Source organism: Aedes aegypti, chromosome 2 (genome assembly GCF_002204515.2).
Source record: "Aedes aegypti strain LVP_AGWG chromosome 2, AaegL5.0 Primary Assembly, whole genome shotgun sequence".
NCBI classification, from domain to species: domain Eukaryota; kingdom Metazoa; phylum Arthropoda; class Insecta; order Diptera; family Culicidae; genus Aedes; species Aedes aegypti.
In genome coordinates, this window is record NC_035108.1 from 309,620,504 (window position 1) to 309,643,869 (window position 23,366).

Here is a 23,366-nt window from a genome sequence, read left to right on the forward strand (position 1 = left end):
AGTTTTCCTTCTAGGGGGACATGGGGCAAGAAGGACACCCGGGGCAAGAGTGCCACCTCTAATTTTACGTAGTTCAAATCAATTTTTTTTATGTTTAACGCAGGATAAGTATAAATTGAGTACTAATTGAGGGTTGTGTAAATATTACAGTTAAAAATGTTTAGTACAAAAAATTAGAAAAATGTCTTTAACTCACCAACGCAAAATATGCGAAATATTATAAGAATGTAAGGCTGGAAAACAAGGTTTGACTCCCAATCAATACAAAACATATTGATTTTTCCGCACAGTATTGATGATTTTCAATTGTTTAATATAGCTGTGAGGATTTTTTTTCGAAAAAGTCCTTTTGACATTAAATTTTACATATATAATAACAGTATGTCTTATGGGGCAAGAGGGACACCGCAATTTTCTCATATAAAATCAAATGAACTTTTATTTTTCTTGTTTAATATTGCATTCTATCAATGTTTCCTACTGAATAAAATCAAAATCAACCAACTTGGTCATTCAAAATGGTTTCTGAAATTTTTTACTATTATTGTTACATTCAAATAAGATGAAAACTAAATTAATTTTGTAAAATTACTTATTAACTATAAGTCAACTTTTATCCCTCAGTTTTTATCTTTACTTACTCTACAATTTATCCTTTAGGCGGGGAAATAATAATATACAAAATTTGTGGCATTTTGCTCTAGTGGTCTTCTTGCCCCATACGAGTGGCACTCTTGCCCCGTGCCTAGTTTAAAAACCTCATAAGAAGGGACATTTTCAAAAATCTCAAATCATCATGTGTTTCTTATATTTTTGAAATCTATCGATAACATCATTTAGAAAAAGAGCTGAGCTTGCCCATACACTGGAATAATCTTCAAAAATTGTGCTAATCAACCATGATTTGAACCTATATATCTTAGGGTGTCCTTCTTGCCCCCAGCCCCCCTACTTCTAATTTAACAGTGAACTGCAGCCGTTGATGGAAGCCATTGAATTCGTTCAAAATTGCCTCCACTTCCTCCTTTCGCGCACACAACAAACAATCATCCACGTACCGCTTGAAGAAACACTACAAGACAAGGAAAACGCTACGAACAATTTTATAACGATACCATATATTGAAGGACTAGGTGAAAAGCTATCTAGATATCTAAGACAACACGACTTTAAGGTGGCTTATAAACCAGTTGACAAAATTAAGGATGTACTATTTACAAAAACTAAAGACAAAATATCTAAAGACAAAAACATAAATGTAGTATATGAGATTCCTTGTGGTGCATGTGAAAAATCGTACGTTGGTGAAACAAGTCAATTTTTGTGTAAACGTCTAAGTCAACATAAGTATAATGTAAAAACAAAAAACATATCTGGTACAGGATTGTCACAACACACTATAGAAGAAGGACATATTTTCGACTTTGACAAGACAAAAATACTTGACAAAGTTACAAATAGCTACACTAGATTAATAACAGAAACTTTTCACATTAAGATACGAGGCGATGATAATGTTGTAAACAAACAGAAAGACTCTGCCAATTTTAAGACGGCGTACAACTCTATTATAACTAAGCTTAAATCTATTACCAACACATGACCAGAAGATATTTGTATGTATGTTGTATATAGAAATTTATGTATTATGATGTTTGTAAAAGTTATGGCCGTCCAACTGTAAACGAACGGCTAGAAGATTGTAAGGTGTTAATTTTATGTTTTTGATGTGTTCTAAATGTTAAAAAATATATTTTAGAGTCCGCAGAAGGTGGTCGTAGGCCAGTAAAACGACCGAAACGTCCGGACAATCTGGCAATTTATTTGTACGTTAATTCTCGCCGAAAACAAATCGATGATTCACTGACACATCAAGTCGCGGCGATTGAACCATTGATATCAATTAATTATTTAGTGAATTGAACTAATTATTTAGGTTAATTCTTGTGGGGTTCATTGTTTAATGGAACTGTTAAAATTCTTGGAAGAATCCAAAGAAAAATTACTTAAGTAATCTTTGGAGTGATTTACGGAGGAATATTTGAAACAAATGTAAGTAAGGTGACGTGCCAATTTCCATCGTATAATGCTGTTATCAGTAAGAACTGTCTATTTTTATAGTGAAAGAAGCTGATACAACCCAATTTCAGACAATTAGTTCCCAAGATGGCTGTCGCATTGTGAAATGCTGTTTTGATTAATCTTGATCATGTATGAATATAATGCAATTACTTATCGTTGCGTATATCCGTCGTATCCATTTTAATTTCCGTCACAATCAGTTTTTATTCGTCTTGTAACTTAGGGTACACTGTAATATAGTGAGTGTTCAAAATAAAACACTTCGTCGCTGTTATAAAATATTTTACTAGAATGTTCAGATGTACGGGTATCTCATTCTTACAACATGATGAAAAATGTGGATTTCCTTTAAAATTTATTGGCGCTATCAAAATACAGCTCCATTATACAAGCAGAATTTTGTTTGACTTTAGGCGGCATCCACAAATTACGTAACGCTCTAGGGGGAAAGTGGGAGTAAGCTTAAGCGTTACGGCTCATATGAAAATTTAAAATTTTTCATACAAAAAGCGTTACGAAGGGGGGGGAGGTGGTCAAAAATTTCCAATTTCAGCGTTACGTAATAAATGGATGTTGCCTTATGACAGCTGCTCACCTTTTTTGACAGCTACTCATAGTGCAGTGGAAATTTCACACCGCAATCAAAGGAATCATATTCTGTGCCGAACATTACACAAATTGATGCCAAATAAGTTTTTTCTTAGTCGTGACAATGAGAACCTTTGTTTACGTTCTCAGTTACATGCCGTCGTGGAAGATATTTATTACAATTTCGTAGTTATAGGCAGCCTCATTTTTTACCGCCAATTTTTTTCAGATTTCCTCAAGAATATTTAACCGATTTGTATGTTTTTTTTCAGAGCAGCTCCCTATTATCTGGCATTGTATAGTACACATTTTATGTTTTTGATAAATTGACCTGAAACAAAATGGTTGCCAGACATTTTATATGGATAATGTCGGTCCCCCAAGGAACATCGGAATATCTTAAACTAGAAAAGTTTTTTGAGGTCTTGTGAAAAAATGGAGCAAACATATCGAGAAACAAAAAAGTTATTGCGGTTTGAATATCTTTTTAGCGGTAAAAAATGAGGCTGCCGGTAGATGGGTTAAAGGCGTGCAAATGGATTGAAATCCTTCAGTGTAGATTCACAAAGGTGTCTCATATTATAAATAAATGCCCGATGAATCAAGTTACACAGGAGTGTGGGGAAAAATTGTTTTCACGGTACGTCTTCGTCCATGCGACTTCGGTAAAAAAATGCAAAGTGGATCATTGAACTGCTTGAGTTTTTAATTATTGTTAAAATACATTGGTTCAATTGGATTTTTGGTGTACAAGAATAAATCATAACAGCTCCCACAAAATTAAACTTGGAAAACAAATCTATATGGTAGGTAGTTCAAATATCCGACGTATTGGAAAATTATAAGTTTGATACGACGGGAATTAGAGCTTTCGCTGAAGTAGATTAAAACTTTATAATATTTATTACCCTTTACCTTTCGAACTTATTCCAATATGGAATATTCTAAGCATCCTATGGACATATTATTTGGAAAACAAATTGATTCAAGACGGTTTTTAACTCTACTTTGCTAACTGCGAACGAAAAAAGAATGTGAGTGTTCTTCATAACACAGCGTAAAAAAAAATGAGAATCAAATTATGTGTCTCCAGTAGATTTGAGGTTACTGGATTTGAAGCCGTTCTCAGAAGTTTTTCAGCATGTCACAATTTTAAGTAACAGACCACCAGAGTTGTATAAAACACTGAGTTCATCAATGTTTACATGAAATTTAAGGTATGATTTATCAAATGTTTTAATAATCTAAAGCTCCAAGCATGCAAAAAACGACTTCAAATATCATTGAAGATATAATTTATTTTAATTTCACGTTCAAATTTAGACTTAATCAATCTTTTCAACATGCTTGAAGTCTCCAAACAAAATTCTTTGTTTCTCTTATGTGGTATTAGACAATGCTTCTAAATGTTCAAAAAACAACTTTTGAACATCGAAAATATTATGATGAGTATTATTAAGCATATAAAGTTCTGTGGCAAATTGAGCAAATAAATTGCCCTACAAGCTGATATACTTGCATGCATATTGGCTGAAATTGTCAAATTCTGCATTTTCAACAGCCAATATCTCAAAAACTAGACGTGCTATGACATTTTTGAAAACGACAATGGATTCAGCCACCTAAAATTTAATTAATAGCAGTATTATGATGCGTGGGACAAAACAGTGTTCCACAGTGTAATTCAAAGTTTTATGCAAAAAGGATGCAGTGGTTATAAGTAATGATCGTTTTGGCGTAGAATTCGTTAAATTCGTAAGTAATTGTTGGCTCCCATGTCCCCTGACGGAAATCCTGGCTACGCCCATGGTTCACCGTCCTGCTGAGACAGTATAACAGATCTCCGTGCGGTTCCTACCGGTCGGAAGTTGGGTGGAGCAAAAGTTTATCTTTTCCAATGGTACCTACATGGTACGCGCGGGACACTTTTAGGGCTTCTCAATGGCAGCACATGAACACATAAGAGTGTAATAGAGTAAAAGTTGGATAGGTTATGTGATTGCTAAATCTTGTGGAAATTTATGAATTTATAGAGCATGGGAAGGTTATTGGCGATACACTCAGAGGACATTGCTGCCATAGAAGAGTGGGCAAATGATGAGCGTTGTGTGTATTCTGACTGGATTGAAACTCCCAAAAATTTTGTTTAATCAAAAATTTTCAAGAAGCTTTCGACAAATGTATCTATTGTAGTAAAAAGTTAATTTCGGATTAGAAACTTTCCCAATATCCGTAACAATGTTCATATTCTTAGTTTCTAGTTTGTTACACACAAAACTAATGAGATGTCAGCAAATAAAGCCAAATATCAATATCTCAATTAAAATGGAAAAGTCTAGATTTGCACAACTGAGCTCGTGTATATCGTGTGGCAGGTAAGATGATACTCTATGCCCTGGGAAGTAAAGGAAATTTCCATTACGAGAAAATCGAACCCAGACACCTTCAGCATGGCTTTGCTTTGTAGCCGCGGACTTAAACCACTCGGCAAAGGAAGGCCGATGTCTTGTCCATTCGATATTTTTCGTTCAACTTTTTATCCATTCGACGTCTTGTTTAATGGACCATTTGTCCATTCGGCCTAATGTCCATCCAAATGTCTGTTCATTCTGGCTTTTGTTCATTCGCCGTTTCGTCTATTCAAGCTTTTGCACATTCGACTTTTCGTCTATTCGGCCTTTTGTCCTTCGGCTGCTACCTTTATAATTCCTAAATTTCTGCTCTAATTCTACGAACGGAACGAACTTCTTTTTTTTCTCGAGTCATCGAACGGAATGAACTTCGACAACATCATCAAACTGTCTGCAAATGACGGTGAAACGGTGCAAATTGCCAACAGGGTGCCCTTCCTTTGCTATTTATTTCGTGCAATTAGTGCTTCCCATAAATCATTAAAATTAACTGCGACATGATGCAGTTATGCTCCTGCCCAGCGCACAATTTGTGTACTATGCTCTGTAAGAACGGTCTCCGTTTCCCTGTGGTGACGTTGTATATGGCTTCTGACTGGCAAAAGGCTTTGTATGAAGTAACGAGCTGTGGCGAAAATAAGCTGGAAAATATTTAATAGCCTCATGAGAAGTTAAGGGCCTTCCTTAGCCTAGTGGTTAGAGTCGGTGGCTACAAAGCAAAGCAATGCTGAAGGTGTCTGGGTGCGATTCCCGGTCGTTCCAGGAACCTTTCATAAAGGAAAATTCCTTGACTTCCCTGGATATAGAGTATCATCGTTGGCTGCTACACGATATAGGAATGTGAAAATGGCAACTTTGACAAAGAAAGCTCTCAGTTAATAACTGTGGAAATGCTCATAAGAGCACTAAGCTGAGGAGCATGCTCTGTCCCAGTGGGATAGAGTGCCAAGAACAAGAAGAAGATGAGTTGATTTTACATATATTCTAATAATTCTAAACGCTGTATATTAGTGTTGTTAAAAAATACAGTAAAATTATATTTATTGGCTTTGTAATTTCTTTTATGTTTTGTCAATTTTTGTTGAAATCATTGCCTTTTTGTAGAAATAACTAACCCCTCAATACCCATGTTTTTGATCCAAATATCATTTCTCGCTTCCCTTACAATCTAAGAAGTTTTGAACATATATACAGTTTTGGACAAAACATTTGCAACTTTTTAGATTTTCCATACAAAATGACCAACTTTGGTAAGCTATATCTCAGATATTTATGGACCGATTTGAATGAAATTTTGGCAGAACATCAGGCATAACTTGAATTTTAACATATATTTTTGAGTGAATTTTCCAATCACAAGGTCAAAAGCAGTAACGGTTTGACTAAAGTGAATTTTTTGACGATTTTTTATAAATGACATAACTAATCGTTTTGAAGAAATAGGTTCATGGTATCTTCAGCAAAGTTGTAGCTGTTAACGAGATGAACAAGTTTGTTGAAGACAATTTGTGTGTGGAGCTATTAGATTTTGAGATAAATTGTTTTGAATTTTTCGTTGAAAATTACACTTCAGTTAAACCGTTATAACTTATAAACTCGTGATTGGAAAAATTATACAAAAATATTTGTTAAAATTTAAGTTATATTTGATGTTCTGTGAAAATTTCATTCAAATTGGTCCATACACAATTGAGATCTAGCTTACCAAAATCGAAAGAGTTGCAAATGTTTTGTCCAATACTGTACATATATTATATTAGTGAACTTTTGAATTTTAGTTTTTGAAATTTGAAAAAAATCATTCCGGTACAAACTTTGCAGTAATGCAAATAACCTTATAAGAAATAGCCAGAAGATATTTGATCGAATTCTTTAAGGGGGCAGGATCCGTCATTAATTTCGGAATTTTCAAAAGCAGTTTTTTTGTTCAAAACCAAGAAATTTTACAGGAAAATGTGTTCAGTGTATTCTGCTCTCCAACTGAAACACAGTGAACACATTTTCATCGAATAATTTTTAGTTTTGAACAGAAAAACTGCTTTTCAAGTTTCGATGGTGACGATGATTACGATGACGGAGCGTTGATCGTTAAGGGATTTCATCAAAGAACCCCCTAAAGAGAAGATGAAGATTCCTTCATAAACTCTTTCAAGAATTCATCTATTAATTCCTTCAGTGATTTGTCAAGAGATTGCTTGTGGAATTACTCCACAATTCTCTGCAGGAAATCTATGAGCTCTCCAATGCATCTACATCCAGAAATTTCCACAGGAGTTACTCTGAACAATTTTGCACGAACTATGCCAGGATTCCTTGCAGTGATTTTACCAGTAGTTCTTCCACCGGTTAATTCAGTTGCCACTATAGAAGATCTTTAAAACATTCATAGAGGAGTTCAATTTCAGAGTTTCTAAAGGATTTTTTCAGAAAATCCTACAAAACTTCTATCAGAGTTTCTTTATTTTGAGATTTTTTTTCATGGAATCTATCAGATGTTTTCCAAGGAAGGAGATGTTTTCAGGGTTTAGATTGATTAAATATTCAGCTTATTTTTGGACAGATAACTTGGTTTGATAAATAAGTTCGGAACTTGATGTGGCACAGAGAGTTGGAGAACTTATATAAATCCTTTAAGATTTCTTCACGGATCCAAAAATGCTTCCAAGCATCCTTACAAAAGTTCATCAAGAATTTCAACGGAAGTTCCATCAGAGATTACTTAAAGATTTCTTTTACAAATAGTTCCCAGGTTCTTCAGAACGAATTTCTTCAATAATTTCTTTGCAATGCGGATAAATCTGAATGCATTACTGGAGAATTCGCTGAAGACTTTCTTGGAAAAAATCAGAGAATTACTGGAGAAATTCCTGAAGGAATATTAGAAAGAATCTCAGGACTAACTTTTGAAGGTATCCAAATAACCATCAAGTATTTAACGCTCCAAATCGGCGATATAGTGCTAGTGCCGGACTTATAACTCATTCAATAGTTCCACATTATCACTATTTGCTGGTTTTGGTGAAATATAGGACTTTGCCTTAATATTTTCTGTCAATTTGACGTAATATCTTTTCCAACGTTATTTTTGATCTATTGCCACATAGAACAAAGCTAAAGAGTGTTCTGCTGTTTGGCTTTTTTTTGAGACTTTTGCTCATTAAACAGAATGAGTCTGAAGTCCTTAGATGCATTAATTTTAAAGTTATCATTGTTTGAATTTTACAAATTAAGTTCGTCACAGTCCCTACCATTTTCTGCTTACGTTGCTTTATAATTATGTATAGAATGTTTTTTCTTTGTTTCGTTTCTTTCGGTCTATTGACATTAATGTATATTTAGAGAAAATCTTTCAAATGCCTTTCAATATTTTTTTGGTAAAATTTTGTAAATTTTGTCACGAGACAAATGCTATATCATAAGAATTTTGCTAAAGAATATATTAGGACAGACATCGAATATTTTATCCTCAAGTTTAACACATTTTTTAACATTTCATTTTTTTAGAGGTGTGCCAGATTTTCTTCGCAAGATTTTCAATCATCATACAAAAATCCTTTTTATTGCAATTATATCACCACTACATTATAAGATATTTCTAATCATACAGCCATTCCGTGAAAAACCGATCTAGTGGGTCACGGAATCCCGTGAAAATTTGCTACTTTGTTCCTCATCCGAAATACACGTGTTTTTGGATTTTTTGATTAGGGTGACCATTTCCGAAAAAGGGAGACCAGAAAAAACGCGACTTTGGAAAATTTTTATTTCCTAAAAAATCATAACTTTTGAACCGCTCAATTTTCTCAGACGAAATGAAAGCTAAAGGTTTTGACTTAACAAGAAAAATATAAGATTTCACAAAAATTGTTTTATTGCATGAGAAAATAATAAAAAAAAAATCCGTTTTTTCGTGTTTTGAAGGTTTTGGGACCAAAGGGGCTATTGCTGTTCTCATTTTTTCTTGAAAGTTCAGAAGATTTTACGTTTAATGTCAAATTTTCTAAAAATGTATTTTTTCTAGTTTTTTGAGATATATTTTTTTTTTGAAAATAAAAAATCAGTTATTTTTTATCGACACACACTGTAGGTCTCAGCGCATTAAATTTTTTGTTTAAAAAAAAAAAACATTATTTTTGTACAGCTCAACCGATTTCCAATCTTTTTTATGGAATGAATGCTTAGGATTTCAACTTTCCAGAAAAAATATAAAAATATAAAAAAATATATAGCCCCTTTGGTCCCAAGGCCTTCAAACCACGAAAAACGGAAATTTTTGATTATTTGTTCACGCAAAAAAAAAAACAATTATGGTGAAATATTATATTTTTCACGAAAAGTCAAAATCTTTAGCTTTCATTTCATCTAAGAAAATTGAAAATAGGTCACACAGTTCAAAATTTAATTAAAAAAAACCTTTTGCAAAGTCGCGTTTTTTTCTGGTCACCTTCTTTCGGAAATGATCATCCTAATTAAAAAAATCCAAAATCACGTGTATCCTTATTTCGGATAAGGAACAAAATAGCAAATTTTCACGGAATTCAGTGACTCACTAGATCGGGTTTTCATGGAATGGCTGCATAATGAGTTCATATCAATAATTAGCCATCAACCTAAAATCTGCTTTATTCCATTGGAATCCGCTAAGAAATTGCGGTTGGACGAAAAACAAATTCCATGTCAAATTGGTCAGTCACAGAACTCGATCATCTTCGATTTGCAGTAAATTTTGCACATGTTTTTGGTATGTTACAATAAGTGTTTTCCATTGAAAAATCGATCATTTTCACTCGAGAATAACTTTTATAAATCGCTTATATTTTTTTACATGCAACTTGATGGTTTTAGATAAAAATGTTCTTCGAAGATGTTGTAGTGAACTACAAGTAAAAAATATACACTCAAAAAATATTTTATGTTTTTTCTTGAAAATTTCAAAAATAAAACTTACATTTCAAATTACAAAAAAAAAAACATGTTTAATATTTTTTAAACTTTCGCCATAGAATCTTAATAGTGAACAGATGTTTAGGACAAAGCTTCATGATGGAGAAATGTTTATTTTTTTTCTAAAACCAACTTTTGGTCGATTTTTAAATTATGTTTTTTTTTGTCAAAATTAATACGTTCTGATGATACAATAAGAATCTTGAAATGATTCTTAATTATAATGATTATATGAATAACTTCTCTAGCAGTAACCATTTTCGAATTATATCAATTTTAATGCAAAAAATATTATTGAACTATTAAAATAGGCCATTTTTATTCGTTTTTCTCAACTTTATTTATTTCCACTCATTTATTTTCCTTGATGGAGAATCACGAATTATAAATGAATATGGGCCAATTTATAATTTAATTTATTTATTTTTTGCATTTAACTTTAAATAATTCGGAAATGGCTACTTCTAGAATAACTTCAAAATTCTTATTGTATCATAAAAACGTATTTATTTTGACAAAAAATCAAAATTTTGAAAATCGGCCAAAAGTAGTTGGCCTTGTCCGAAACATTTGTTTACTATGATGATGGGGTTTTTGTGTAATTTAAAATTTGAATTTTATTTTTGAATTTTTCATCACAAAACCAAAAAATATTTTTCATTGTATATTTTTTCTCATAGATTAAAGGTCAACTACAATTTCTTCGTATAACATTTTCTCTTAAATCAACAGTTTCGGAGTTAGAATTTTTCAAATACGTTGCATGCAAAAATATATAGGCCATTTTCAAAAAATATTCTTGAGTCAAAATGATCATTTTTTCTACGGATCACACTTATTCTAGCATACCAAAAACATGTGCAAAATTTAATCCAAATCGAAGATTATCGAACACAATTTTTTATATTTTTTCGGCTCATTCTGGTTTTCTTTTTGGAGGCCGTATTATTTATACTTTTGCCCAGCATTACTATAATGTTCCAGTTTCAAACATGCCAGTCAACAACCTTTTTGAAAGACGTAAAAGAAACCTCATAAATTGTCATCATAAATCAAGAACGATACCTGTTGACGCCAACGATATCTATATTAAACGAACCGTTCGTGGGTGTGGGTGTGGAAAACCGTGGAAGGTTTTATTTTCCATCCAAAATTGATTCATTATAAGGTCAAACGTCCGAATTAATCAGGATTGGACTTCCTGGAATAAAATCCACTTAATTGGCCGGAAGCTGTCTCTACAAACCGTTCCACCGACTTCCAATTACATTGCTGACATGCTTTGCTAACGTTCTAAATTTAGTGTTATAATTTCTCAAAAGCAGTAAAAATGGAAAGTGAACAATTGAAAAAACCAGGTGCTCTGCAAATTCATTACTAGTGGAGTTCAAACAGGATAAAATCTAAAACGAAACGAAAGACAAAGTGCTCAAATGGAAAGAGATCTGCCACGTGGCAATACGGGTGGAAGCAACAGCCACCAGTGGGAGTAATATGAACAGCTGATCCCTCGTCAGCTGCCGGCAATGGTGGGAAAAATGAGCTGCCCCCTCTTCGGCTTCCCACCCATCGTTTTCCTACTGCCGGAACCGGATGTGTTGAACATTGTGACTTTATTGTGGTAAGGTAGCCGCCGCCGAAGAGACGACGACGACGAAGCTATGCAGCTGTGTAGGAGTTGGAGTTTTACCGAACACGACCGGAGATTGCCTCGAACAACGGTTTGGTTGCTAAAGTTAGACGTAGGTGAAACTCAGATATGGTGGAACGTCACCGTTGATAGAAGTGGACTTAGTGGTGGTGGTATGTAGTTTGTAGTGAACCCCTTTTGGCGAGAGCTGGTCTCCGAATGAAATAAATCAACGCCGGAAGTTTGCCGAATCGGAAGTGGACTCTTACATTAGCAACGCTACCGAAGGCCCTGATGGGCCAGAGTGCTAGCATGTGTCGCTTCAATGGTTGCCGTTACAAGAAAAACAAGCAAGGTAATTATGAGCGAGATGTTAGGTTGGAGAATATTTGAAATTAGGCATTCACATAGTCAAATTCAAAAGTATGCAAAATTATCTGGAATCAGTTGAGTAGAGTTTGATTTTAGTAAAATTATTAATGTTCCCTTGAATGTTTCATTCACAATAAATTCTGAATAGTGGATCTGTTAGAGCACAAATATTTGATAAATAATTCAAGCTGGGTACAATTAAAGACCTCAATAGCAATTTCAAATATTTGATCAGCTCTTGAATTGTTATGACTATATCAAAGTCCACTTCAGATTTTTAAACAGATCCCCATTTAAACACTTGTCCGTCCAATTTTAATTACCGATCGTGTCCAGCATTCCATCGACAATGGAACTGATTTCCATCGCATTCTAATTAATCTCCACTCTGACAAAGTCAAATTGTATCCGACCAAAACTATTCCAATATGTAAATAGAGCTTAAATTATTGGCGGTATTTACCGCTCGGTCTGCTCTCATTCCCTTTTCGAATTCACATTCCGAAAAGTGTTGGGGGCACGTGTCCCACAATGGACCGCAACCACGCGATAAAATACCATGGTAGGTTCGAATTTCGAATATGTTCCAAAATTCACTTTTCCATATATATTTTTAACAATCATTATTAAACTTATACCTATTGAAGAATTGAAGAATAAATTTTTACTTTGGCATGATAAATTTTAAACTACATTACAGAACAAACTTTTTCAAAAAATCATTCGATATCCGTATGAACTTACTATGACTTTGAGACAGAAAATGTTAAAAATTTCACAGACCATTATTTTTTTCATAAGGATTGTACGGAAGATATAGGAAATTGTATTGTCACACATTTTCTGCAACTTGATCCACCCTAATCCCACAGTCTCTATTTCAGTTGCCGATTGGTTTTGAAATTTAATTAATGTTTGCCTGTTTTTTTTCTTGTTCCATCCGTTTCGGTAGGCCTGCACTTGCGCAGTATAGAGGAGCCTCAGAGCAGAATGCCCGCCGAGCAGGGGGGCACAGTGGGGCTCGATACTTCGTTGGGCTCTCGTTCTGGTGTCCCCCTGCCACTTCAGCTACAGCCAGCTCCAAACAGCACCTCCGGCCAAAATCACCACCAGCTGGGCCTAAACAGTCATCATCACCCGCATCATCATCACCATCACCATGTGCACCATCAGCATCATTTGGGCAGCAGTGGGAACAGCGGTGGCACCAGTGGAGCCGGTGCTATGTCCGTAAGCGCTGGAACAAATGCTAGCTACGATGCCGAATTCGCGCGGATGGAGTCCTGGCTGGACGAGAATCCGGAGTTCATGCAGGATTACTTCATACGGAAGGCCACCCGGAACATGGTTGATGGGTGGTTGGTTTCGCATGCCACACCGGTGACAACAGCTGGCGGGAGCAATATGGATTCTCCTACGCATGGTGCCGGGGGTCAAACCAGTTCCTCACGAGCAGGCTCCGGAGCGACTACTCCAGTGAGGTAAGTTTACCCGTAACTAGGAATCACCTTGAGATGTAATCCTGACTTGTCAACCTTAACCCAATGGTATCCTTACGCATCAGTAACCAGTTATTATTCCGGTTATAATTCGCAACGAAGTATTTCGGCAAAACTTTAAAATTATAAGGGATCTCTATCGGCGATTATTTTGAGGAGTCATAGATATGGGAATGGCTATGGGATTTTTTGTCAAACATTCTATCCTGAATCTTTTAGTGGTTTCCTCTAGTTATTCTACTTCGAAGTTTTCCCAGGAATCCATGGGTTATACTAGAGATTCCATCAAAAATTATTCCTGTGATTTTACCAGGAATTTTATCAATAATTCCTCTAGAAATTTATCCACAGATTCAACCAGAAATTCCTTCGAGGAACCAGAACCAGAAATTCCTTCAGGTGGCATTCTTCTAGAGATTACTTCAAAGATTCCTCCACAAATTATGCAGGATTTTCTTTGCTGAGTTTTTTGAAGATCAGATTCTATCAGGATTTTTTTCCTGTGATTTCACAAGAAATTTCTATAGATATTCTTAAAGAGATTGCTCAAAAAAATCCTCCCAAGAAATTAATACAGGAATTCCATTGAAAATTCCATCAAGTACTTCCATCTGGAATTGCTCCTATTAAAAACCTTCCAGTGATTCCTCTAGCAACTCCCCTAGTAATTCCTCTACAGAATACTCCAGAAAATCGTTCACCGATATTCTTTCGAAATTGCTTAAAAAATTCTTACAGAAATACAGGCAGAGGATTGCTCCAGGAACTCTTGTAATGATTCTATCCAGTATTTCTTCAAGAATTCATCGAAGAGTTTTTTCACGGATTCCATCAAGAATTCCTTCAAGGGTTCCACCAGGAAGCCTTCAGGGATTCCACGAGAAATGTTGCTGAATTCATCACAACATCCTACACGTGATGCCACCAGGAATTCCTTTAAAGATTCCGCTTGCAATCTTTTGAGAGGTTCCCCCAGATTATCCTATTATTTATTATTATAAATTCTTTTGTAAATTCCACCAATGTTTCCTTCAAACATTGTTCCTTGTATCTATGAAGGGACCCTGCGAGGCATTCGTCCAGGGATTTATGCGGGAATTAGTTCAAGAATCGACCAGAAAATTCCCGAGGATTTCTAAAGGAATCTATTCGGGTGAAATTCTGGTATACTTTTCTTGTTTCTAGCGAAGCTCTGGTGATACTCCCAGTGTTAACCCTAGAAGAACTCCTGGTGAAATTTCTTAAAAAGTCATCTCTCGACAAATTATTGGTTAAATTATTAGGGAAAATACTGGTGAAGTCTCTGCAGGAATTACTGGTGGAATCTTTATAGGAAATTGTGGTCAAATCTCATAAGAAATTCGTAATGGATCTAGGTGGAATCCTTGGATGATTTTTCCAGAATATTTTGGAAGAACCTCAAGATGATTTATTCTTAATTCCCGGTTAAATCATCGGAAGAATATTGATGAAGTTGCTGAGAGAATTTCTAGTGAAATCCCCATGAGAATTTCAGCTGGAATCCTTGGAGGTTTTCCTGATGGAAATCCTGCAAAATTACCCAGGTGATTTCCAGATGAAATTCATGGAGGAACTTCTGATGGAATCCTTTAGAGAATTTGTTTTGATTCTCTGGAGAAACTCCTGATAGACACACTGGATGGTGTACTAGTGGATTTTCAAACTACTGAGATCCTCATAAAAAATGTCTGGTGTAATCTTTGTAAGAAATTTCTGGTAAAATTGCTAGAGGAATTCCTTTAAACTCTCAAAAATCCCTGAAGATATTCTGCGAGAAATTACTAGGAAAAACCAGGGAGAATCCTTTGAGGATTTCAGAGATTGGTTTCTGATTAAATGCCGGGAGGAATCCATTGATGATTTCCGCGAGGAGGCCTTTGAGAAATTCCGGAAGGAATCTCTTGAGTAATTCCGGTAATAGTATCCTTAAAATAAATTTCTGGTAAAATCCCTGGAGGAATTGCTGATAATCCTCGAGAATCCTTGGAGATATTCTGGGAGGAATTTTTCAAGGATTTATTCATTGAGAAATTGTAGGGAGGAATCCCTTGATTTATTTCCGGGAGAAATCTCTTCAAGAATTCTGGGAGGAATCCCTTAAGGAATTCAAGAGTTCCTGAAGGAATCTCTTGAAGAATTCCCTGGATAAACCCCTCGAAGAGCATTCTGGTAGAATCCCTTAATAAATTCAGCAAGGAATCCGTAATAAAAAGCTTGATGGAGTCCAATATAATCCTAGAGGAACTCCTGAAGGAACCTTTAGAAGAATTTCTGACAGAATCCCTGACAGAACGTCTGATCGTGATGGAATGCCAGGAGGATTTAATAATGAAATCTTAAAAGTATTTCTAATGAAATTCGCTGAGGAACTTTTGATGGAATTCCTGCAGATATTCACTATGAAATCCACTGAAAAACACTGAAAAACTCCTGATAAAATCTCTAGAGAAACTTCTGATAGAATTCTTGGAAAAACTTCTAATGTAATCCCTGGGAGAAATCCTAATGGAATCATACGAGAATCTTTTGATAGAATTCTAGATAGAAACTCTGAAGGAATTTTTAATTGAAATCATGGAGAAACTTCTGATAAAATCCCTCGAAGTATTTCTGATAAAATCCCTGGAGGAACTCCAGCTGTAATCCTTAGAAGGGTTTGCTGATATTATGCCTTAACTTCTTAATCCCAAAGATAAATCCTGATGTAATTCCCAAGAGAAACCCCCGGGAGAAAATTCTGGTAGAATGTTTAATTAAATTCCAGGAGGAATCCGTAATAAATAACCTTATGGAACTCAGAAGAACCCTAGAGGGACTCTTGGAGAAACCTCTAGAACATAGTTTCCCAAACTGTGGGTCGCGACCCCCAGGGGGGTCGTGGGCTCATCTCTGGTGGGTCGCGAAAAAATTTTGTTCTTATTTATTTTGTAGGTTTCTTAGTGTCCTCTCGATTTTTAGCAACTGGTTTTTAACAGTTCTCATTTATATTTTGGTTAATACTTTTGATCAAGATTGAATTGATCATTTTACTTGAAATGATTTGTAACTTTAATATCTGATTTTGGATTTTTCAGCAATACGACCAAGAGAAATAGATTTTTATCAAGAGAATCGGCTATTTATTTGAAAAACTCTGCAAAAATATGTTGTTTCTTAAAGATACAGTTAGAATTTTCACACATGATAACTTTGAAAAATAATTCAATTAATATCATCACAAAGGTTCATCGGATTTCAACGAACTATCTGCACTCCTTGTGCTGAAAATTTTCGCGTGGCAAATAACTAACGAAAAAGCGTAGTTAAAGACGAAATTACATGTATTGTAGAGCTACGTTCGGAACAAGTTAACTAATTTCAAATAAGGTCGCCATTAAAGCCAATTTTTCTACTGTAAGTCTTAAACCTAAGAAGCCAAAAATACTGAAACGAGCTTTCCGAAAAATGTTGGAACTGAACTTTTATCTTGGAAGTTTGCTTTTTCCGAGAAAACTAAATATGTTATCTTTATTTTATGATAACGATTGTATTTTTCATAATTAAATGATTTTATTAAATGCATTTAATTATTTAGGAAAAATCAATTTAATGTAAGTAAAGTTGATAAGTTGTGAATATTGAAAACATCGCGCACCTTGAAATTTTATGTGGAGTTTGTCTATATCAACTTTCGATCGATACTGATCGATAACGAAGTTACGAATGATCTTGAATGTTTAAAGTAAAAATCTCACACTTTCTGGTGGGTCGCAAAAAATATGCCTAATCGCTAGGTGGGTCGTGCACTAGAAAAGTTTGGGAACCTATGCTCTAGAAGAATTCCTCATAGAGTCTCTGACAGAACTTTAGATGGAATCCCAGAAGGTGCTCATGGATGAATCCTAAAAGGAGTTTATAATCCCTGCAGAAACGCCCAAATAAATCTATTTAAGAACTCCTGATGAAATCCATAGAGAAACTTCTAATGAAATCCTTGGAAGAATTTCTGATGTAATCCCTGAAGGTATTTATGATGGAATTATTAGAAAAACTCTTGATAGAATTTCTGTAGGAATTCCTGGTAGAATTTCTGTAGGAACTCCTAATGGAAACATTGGAGGAATTCCTTATAAAATCCATAGAATAACTCCTGATGGAATACCTGCAGAAATTCCTGCTGTCATTTCTAGAAAAACTTCTGATGTAGCCTCTGAGGGAACTCCTGACGGGATCTCTATTTCTTATGTAATCCCTAGAGGGATTCCTAGTAAAATGCCTAGTGGAACTCCTTCTAAACCCCCAAGAAGAAATCCTGATGGAATTCCTTGAGGAAACCCTGATAAAATCTCCAGAGAAATTCCAGGTGCAATCTCCGAAAGAGCTCCTGATGGAATCCCTAGAGAAACTTCTGAAAGAACTCCTGTAGGAATTCCAGGTGGAATTTCTAGAGGAGTTCTTGATAGAATCACTTGAGGAACTACTGATGTGGAAGAACTTCTGTTGTTGTTCCTTTAGGAATTAATTGAAACTCTATTAAGAATTCCTGGTGGAATCCCTCAGGAACTCCTGATAAAATGCTAACTAAAACTCTTGTTGAAAGACTTAGGAGAACTCCTGATGGAATCCCTACATAAACTTTTGATAGAATCCTTGGAGGAATGCCAGATGGAATATTAAAAAAAGGTAATTAAATATTTAAAGGAACTCCTGATGTAATCCCCAAAAGAACTCCTGATGTTATCCCTAGAAGAACTTCTTATGTAATCCCTGGAGGAGTTTCAGGCGCAATCTCTGAAGGAGCTTCTGATGTAATCTCTAGGTCTAGAGAAACTCCTGAAGGAATCTCTATATGAACTCCTGACAAAGTATCTGAAAAAATTACTGATAAGATTCCTAAATAAATTCCTGATAGAATCTGCCTTTTATGTGGAAAAAAACTCCGTATTTTGGCTGTAGTTTGAACCACTATCGGCTGGTTGGATATATCAAGGCTGCACTTGAGGTAAACTATGCGTTTATATACATATTTTTCATTATGCTACGTACAAGAGAACATGACAATCTTATAAATGTGATTCAAAGAGGGAAAAAACAGTTTTTTTTTTTAATAATTCACATTATAAAACCACTGTACGGATTTTGATTCCAAAGTGTCCGGATTTAATAACAAAGATTTCTTCAGATGTCCGGATTTAAGGACAAGACATGCCATTGTATTTTAATGATTTTCATAGCATAATTGTGATTTTTACCATTTATTTATTTATTAACACAATAATCTGGTTTAGAACTGTTGGAAACATAAGGTGACTTTATTTAAATCCAAAGCAAACATCTTTAAACTGAAGTTTGAACAATTGTCTCTGGTTAAGCGTCCGGGTATTGATGCAGCACGGTAGTTCGGGTGTGATCGTATTTGTATAAACAAAAGACTTTTTGTGAACTATTATGCGATTTCTGGTTGTTTTGGTTCAATAAACGAACTTATTCATAAATAGCCCATTTTGCACATTAAAAGTAATGTTAGAAGTGCGGGATTATGAATAAAAGGACGTAATCCCTATCGGCATGGTATCTCCATCGCACTCGTTCAAGCATAAGATGGCGAATAAGTTCGGTAATGGCACCAAACTTATCTGACGTAATCTCACGCTAGTTGGCAATGCAATGTATAGTACTCCGCTAGAAGGGAGACACAGATATTGTCTGTTTCATTGACAACAACACGCGCCGCCATTTTTCAAACAGACCGAAAAAATCATCGCCAGCAAACAAATCAAAGAAAGTCATTTACCGTTATGTTGGTAAGACTGGTGAAACGTCAAATTAGCAGCGGTTTATTAGCTGGAGACAATTTTGGCGATGATTCCACCAGCGACGATTACAAATCGTCGCGTTCGGTAAGGTGTAAAATTTACAATACTACACACGAAATATAAATCAAAACTATTCCAAATTGCAAGATAACTGCCGCTCACAAACGACAATCAAGGCAGGCTTGGAAAAAATCGCTAATATTCTTTTGCTGTGTTCCTTCGACCTTTCTCGACAAACATGCAAAAAGGGCCATAGTATTTTGTGTATTTAATTTTCATTTTGATCGGAAAAGAGTAAAACGATGCGTGTTTCAATACTTAATATTCGATCAAATCAAAAGGTGCTCTCGTGGCATTGCTATTGTGGCATTGCTCTTGAGTGTGCAGAAATTGATTGATGGCAGCTTTGACAAATTGCTAAAATATGTTTTGATAAGTGTCTGCATATTTTAATAAACAGTCAACAACGCCGACACTCAGTAGGATCTGTCATTGTTGAGTTCTGGAGGATCTCCATATGCAATTCCTAAAAGAAATCCTGATGTTTTTCCTTGAGGAACTCCTCATATAATCTCTGAAGGAACTCCTGGTGGAATCTCTGAAGGAACTTCCGATGAAAATTCTGGAGGAACTCCTGATGGAATCCCTGGAGGAATTCCTGATAAGATTCCTGATGGCACTCCTGATAGAATCTCTAGAGGAATTCCTTATCCTTATCCCTAGAAGAAATCCTGATGGAAATCCTCGAGGAACTCCTGATATAGTCTCTGGGGGAACTCCTACTCGAATCTCTTAGAGGAATGCTAGGTGGAATCTCTGAAAGAGCTCTAGGTGGAATCCCTGGAGAAACTCCTGATGAAATCTCCAGAAGAACTCTGATGGAAGCCCTAAAGGTACTCCTGATAGAATCCTTGGATGAACTCCTTATGCAATTCATAAAAGAAATCCTGTTGCATTTTCTTGAGGAACCATTTCCTTGTTATAAGGAAGGAATGTAGGAATTTCAAATGGAATCTCTGAAAGAACTTCTGATGAAATCTCTAGATGAACTCCTGATGGAATCCCTATAGGAACCCTTGATCAAATCTCTGGAGGAATTCCTGATAAGACTCTTGATGGCACTCCTGATAGAATCTCTGGAGGAGTTCTTTATGATATTCCTAGAAGAAATCCTGATGGAGTTCCTCGAAGAACTCCCGATATAATATCTGGAGGAACTTCTGATAGAGTCTCTGGAGACATGCCAGGTGGAATCTCTGGAAGATCAACTGATGGAATCCCTGAAGGAACTCCTAATGAAATCTCCAGAAGAACTCTGATGGAAGCCCTAAAGGAACTCTTGATAGAATCTATAGGAACTCCTGATAGAATCCCTGGAGGAAATCTTGATGGAATCCTTGGAGGAACTCCTTATGCAACCCCAAAAAAAATCCTGATGCATTTTCTTGAGGAACTCCTGCTGGAATCCTTGTAGGACTTCCAGATTGAATCTCTGAAGGAATTCCTGAAGAAATTCCTAAAAGAACATCTGATTGAATCCCCACGAGAACTTTTGATGGAATTCTTAGAAGAACTTCTGATGGAATCCCTAGATGAGCTTCCGATGGAATTCCTAGAGAAACTTCCCATGGAATCCCTAGATGCACACCTGATGAAAGCTCTGAAGGAACTTCTCATGGAATCCTTATTGGAATTCATGATCAATTCTTTAGAAGTACTCCTGATTAAATTCCTGGACGAACTCATATTTAATTTCCTAGATAAAATTCTGATCCCTAGAGGAACTACTGATGGAATCCTTGGAGGACATTTTCATGCAGTTCCTGGTGGAATCTTCACAATAACTTCTGATGGAAACTTTTGAAGTTCTCCTGATGGACTCCTCGAAGCTCTTTTTAGCAATTCCTAGATCATCCCCTGGTGGAATCCCTTAAGTAGTTCCTGGTGGAATCCCATAAGGAATTTGAGGGGAAATTACAGAAGGAATTTCCAAAAGAATTCTTACAGGAATTCCTTGCTAAATCACTGGATAAAATCTTGATGAAATTTCTGAAGGAACTTCTGGTGTTATCATGAAGGAATTACCGATTAATTCTATAGAGGAATTTTGGTAGAATTCCTAAAGGAATACCTGCATATTTAACGGGAGAAATTACTGTAGGAATCCCTTATTAAAGTAATTAACTCATTACGCGTGGTAAAGATGGACAAATTATGGGTGAAATTATGAAAAAAATCCACGTGCTCGGCTGGGATTTGAACCCAGGACTCTTGTATGCTAGACGAGCGCTTACCAACTAAGCTACCGAGCCACTTGGTGACCCAAAAACTGAGTTGGTTACAAGTGTAGAATTCAGATCCCTACAGACCACGCGGACCTCTTTCATAACCCATATCCATCCATCTCATGCGAGAAGAGCGAGTGCGATTTATTTAGTGTTGAAACTGTTTGCCTATCGTACCTACATCGCTTCCACAACAACTGTATTGTGGAAGAGTAAACATGTGGGAAGGCTATCAACGTGTCGTTCTCACTCAAGTGACGACATGACTACTACAGATAGGCAGTAACACTCTTATTAAGCTTTTGTTACAATCAAAGCTAGAACTGCTGGTGGAATTTCTAAATAAATAGGTTAAAGATTGTAGGAAATCGCTAGTGGAATATATAAAAAAGGGGGTAACTCGAAAACCTGATAGTTTTTAGTTTATTATCTGGTTTGATTGTTATTTATATCACATGAATCATGGAAGGATTTCCACTTAACTTATCGAACACATTTACTTCACAAAATTCTCCAAAATGAGTTAGAAATTTAAATAGCAAAACTACATTAAAATTGCTCTCGTGAGCGCTCTGTCATGACGACGTGACGAATGAGTACATGAAATATAGCTTCGTCTAGTGACAGTGAATTGACTCATCTCGTCAGTGTCGTAAGTCGGTCATGATTCTTAACACCCCTGCACAATGGTCAAAAAAAAAAACGAAGTATTGCCAAAACTAGGTTTATCGCCTTAACCGATGAAATATGTAATCTAAATGTGTTATTTGGCATTTTTTATTGTTTCAGAAGGGGTTATTCACATATTACGTAACTTTTTTATATATTTTTTTCATTAAAAATGCAATCAAATTTGGCTGAAAGCACAAATTTTGTTCGTATTTTACCGAGTTTGATCAAAATATGTATAAAGAGTGGTTGAATATATTTTAAATTAATTTTGTATGAAAAATATCGTCAAAATGTATGAAAATATTGAATTATTTAAATTGCTCTAACTTGAAAATCAACAAATTTCTGAAAATTTTTTAACCTTTTTTGTGAGATCAAAGGATGCTTTTTGATGTGCAATATTCGAAATGGCGGCGACATGACGCGACAAGAGTTGTTTTCCATGTTCAAAATCATTAAAATTACTAAAGTGTAATATTAAATATTACTAAAACTTTAACCAAATATTTTTTTCCATCCTCATGCTCGATAAAAGTGTTGAACCATAAGCTTTCAGGTAGTGTGTAACTTTGGGAAAATATTGCATTCCTTAAATAGAAATTTTGTACTTTATTTCATTGTTACATTTTTTAATATATTGACTTTAGCCAATTTGACGTCATAAACGTCAAATTAATTTAAATTTAAGTTCAATTTCAGTTAAGGATCATAATATTACATGAGGTATATTTAAAAATGATAAAAACCATAAAAATCTCAAAAACATTTTTGGTGGTTTAGGCAGCTCCTTTATATGGAGCCCGACCATTGTGCCCTGGACGCGTGTCGTGCAACAGGGAGTGAACCGCTCTTCATCCATTAACTAGGTTCATTTCGCTCATTCCTTGCGCTGAGCCAATGAACTGTTCGAAAGATCCGGATCATTAAAATTAGTGTTTCGGAGCTGTATTTGTTCGAAATCATCCGTTGGGGATGGTCCATCATGTAATAACACACCGAAAAATAGACGTATTTCCTATAGAGGTCACCGACAGAAACATCAATTGTTACAGCACATACATCTGCAC

General features: G+C 35.4%; 1 protein-coding gene across 13 annotated transcripts in view; it reads left to right on the plus strand.

The window, feature by feature from the left end:
• Positions 1-23,366, plus strand: part of LOC5564986 (dual 3',5'-cyclic-AMP and -GMP phosphodiesterase 11) — a 425,037-nt gene that overhangs the window by 341,270 nt on the left and 60,401 nt on the right. For 6 of the 13 annotated variants that reach the window (XM_021845667.1, XM_021845663.1, XM_021845668.1 and 3 more), the window contains 2 exons: positions 11,329-12,010; positions 12,980-13,508. In XM_021845667.1, the coding sequence (XP_021701359.1) occupies positions 11,950-12,010; positions 12,980-13,508 (590 nt within the window). In that variant the 5' untranslated portion in view covers positions 11,329-11,949. The remainder of the gene's footprint in view (positions 1-11,328; positions 12,011-12,979; positions 13,509-23,366) is intronic. The other 7 variants (XM_021845674.1, XM_021845676.1, XM_021845675.1 and 4 more) reach the window with 3 other exon arrangements.